The sequence below is a fragment of the Pteropus vampyrus genome, unplaced genomic scaffold, assembly GCF_000151845.1.
Source record: "Pteropus vampyrus isolate Shadow unplaced genomic scaffold, Pvam_2.0 Scaffold364, whole genome shotgun sequence".
In the NCBI taxonomy this organism is placed as follows: domain Eukaryota; kingdom Metazoa; phylum Chordata; class Mammalia; order Chiroptera; family Pteropodidae; genus Pteropus; species Pteropus vampyrus.
Genome location: NW_011889145.1, coordinates 447,913 through 448,331, shown reverse-complemented (window position 1 = coordinate 448,331; position 419 = coordinate 447,913). Strand labels below are relative to the sequence as shown.

Sequence of the window (419 nt, the reverse complement as noted above, 5' to 3'; positions counted from 1 at the left end):
CGAGCTCGTTGATGTTCGCGGTGATTTGGTGCCGTTTTCTCAGCCGTGTGTGCTTTGTGTCTCTCCCCTGGCACACTGCTGGTCGGGCTGACATCTGTCCAGAAGGAGAAGTGGGGCCGGTCGGCCAGGATCGGGTCGAGGCGTCTGAGAGCCCCGCAGCCCCCCGCCAGCCCCCGCCCAGCGTCAGGTGCGTGCTCTCTGCCCTCCGCAGCTCACTGGGCGCTCGAGCTCAGGTTCAAGGACGTCGTCGCACCGAGGAAGCTAAGGCCGAGCGTTTCGTGTCCCTGCACCTGGGGTCTAACCACCCACACTCAGGGCGTCTTACAGCTTTAGGGGAGTTCACGATCACGACTAAACCACGGGATGTTTCGATTACCGGTAGTTAATGCTTTACATACCTTAAAACTAACGAAGATACC

General features: G+C 59.7%; 1 protein-coding gene across 1 annotated transcript in view; it reads left to right on the top strand.

Moving 5' to 3' along the window:
* TRAF3IP1 (TRAF3 interacting protein 1) overlaps positions 1 to 419 on the top strand; it is a gene marked incomplete at its 5' end in the record, with an annotated part of 43,913 nt that overhangs the window by 16,721 nt on the left and 26,773 nt on the right. The window contains one exon of the mRNA XM_023522927.1: positions 103 to 187. Within this exon, the coding sequence (XP_023378695.1) occupies positions 103 to 187 (85 nt within the window). The remainder of the gene's footprint in view (positions 1 to 102; positions 188 to 419) is intronic.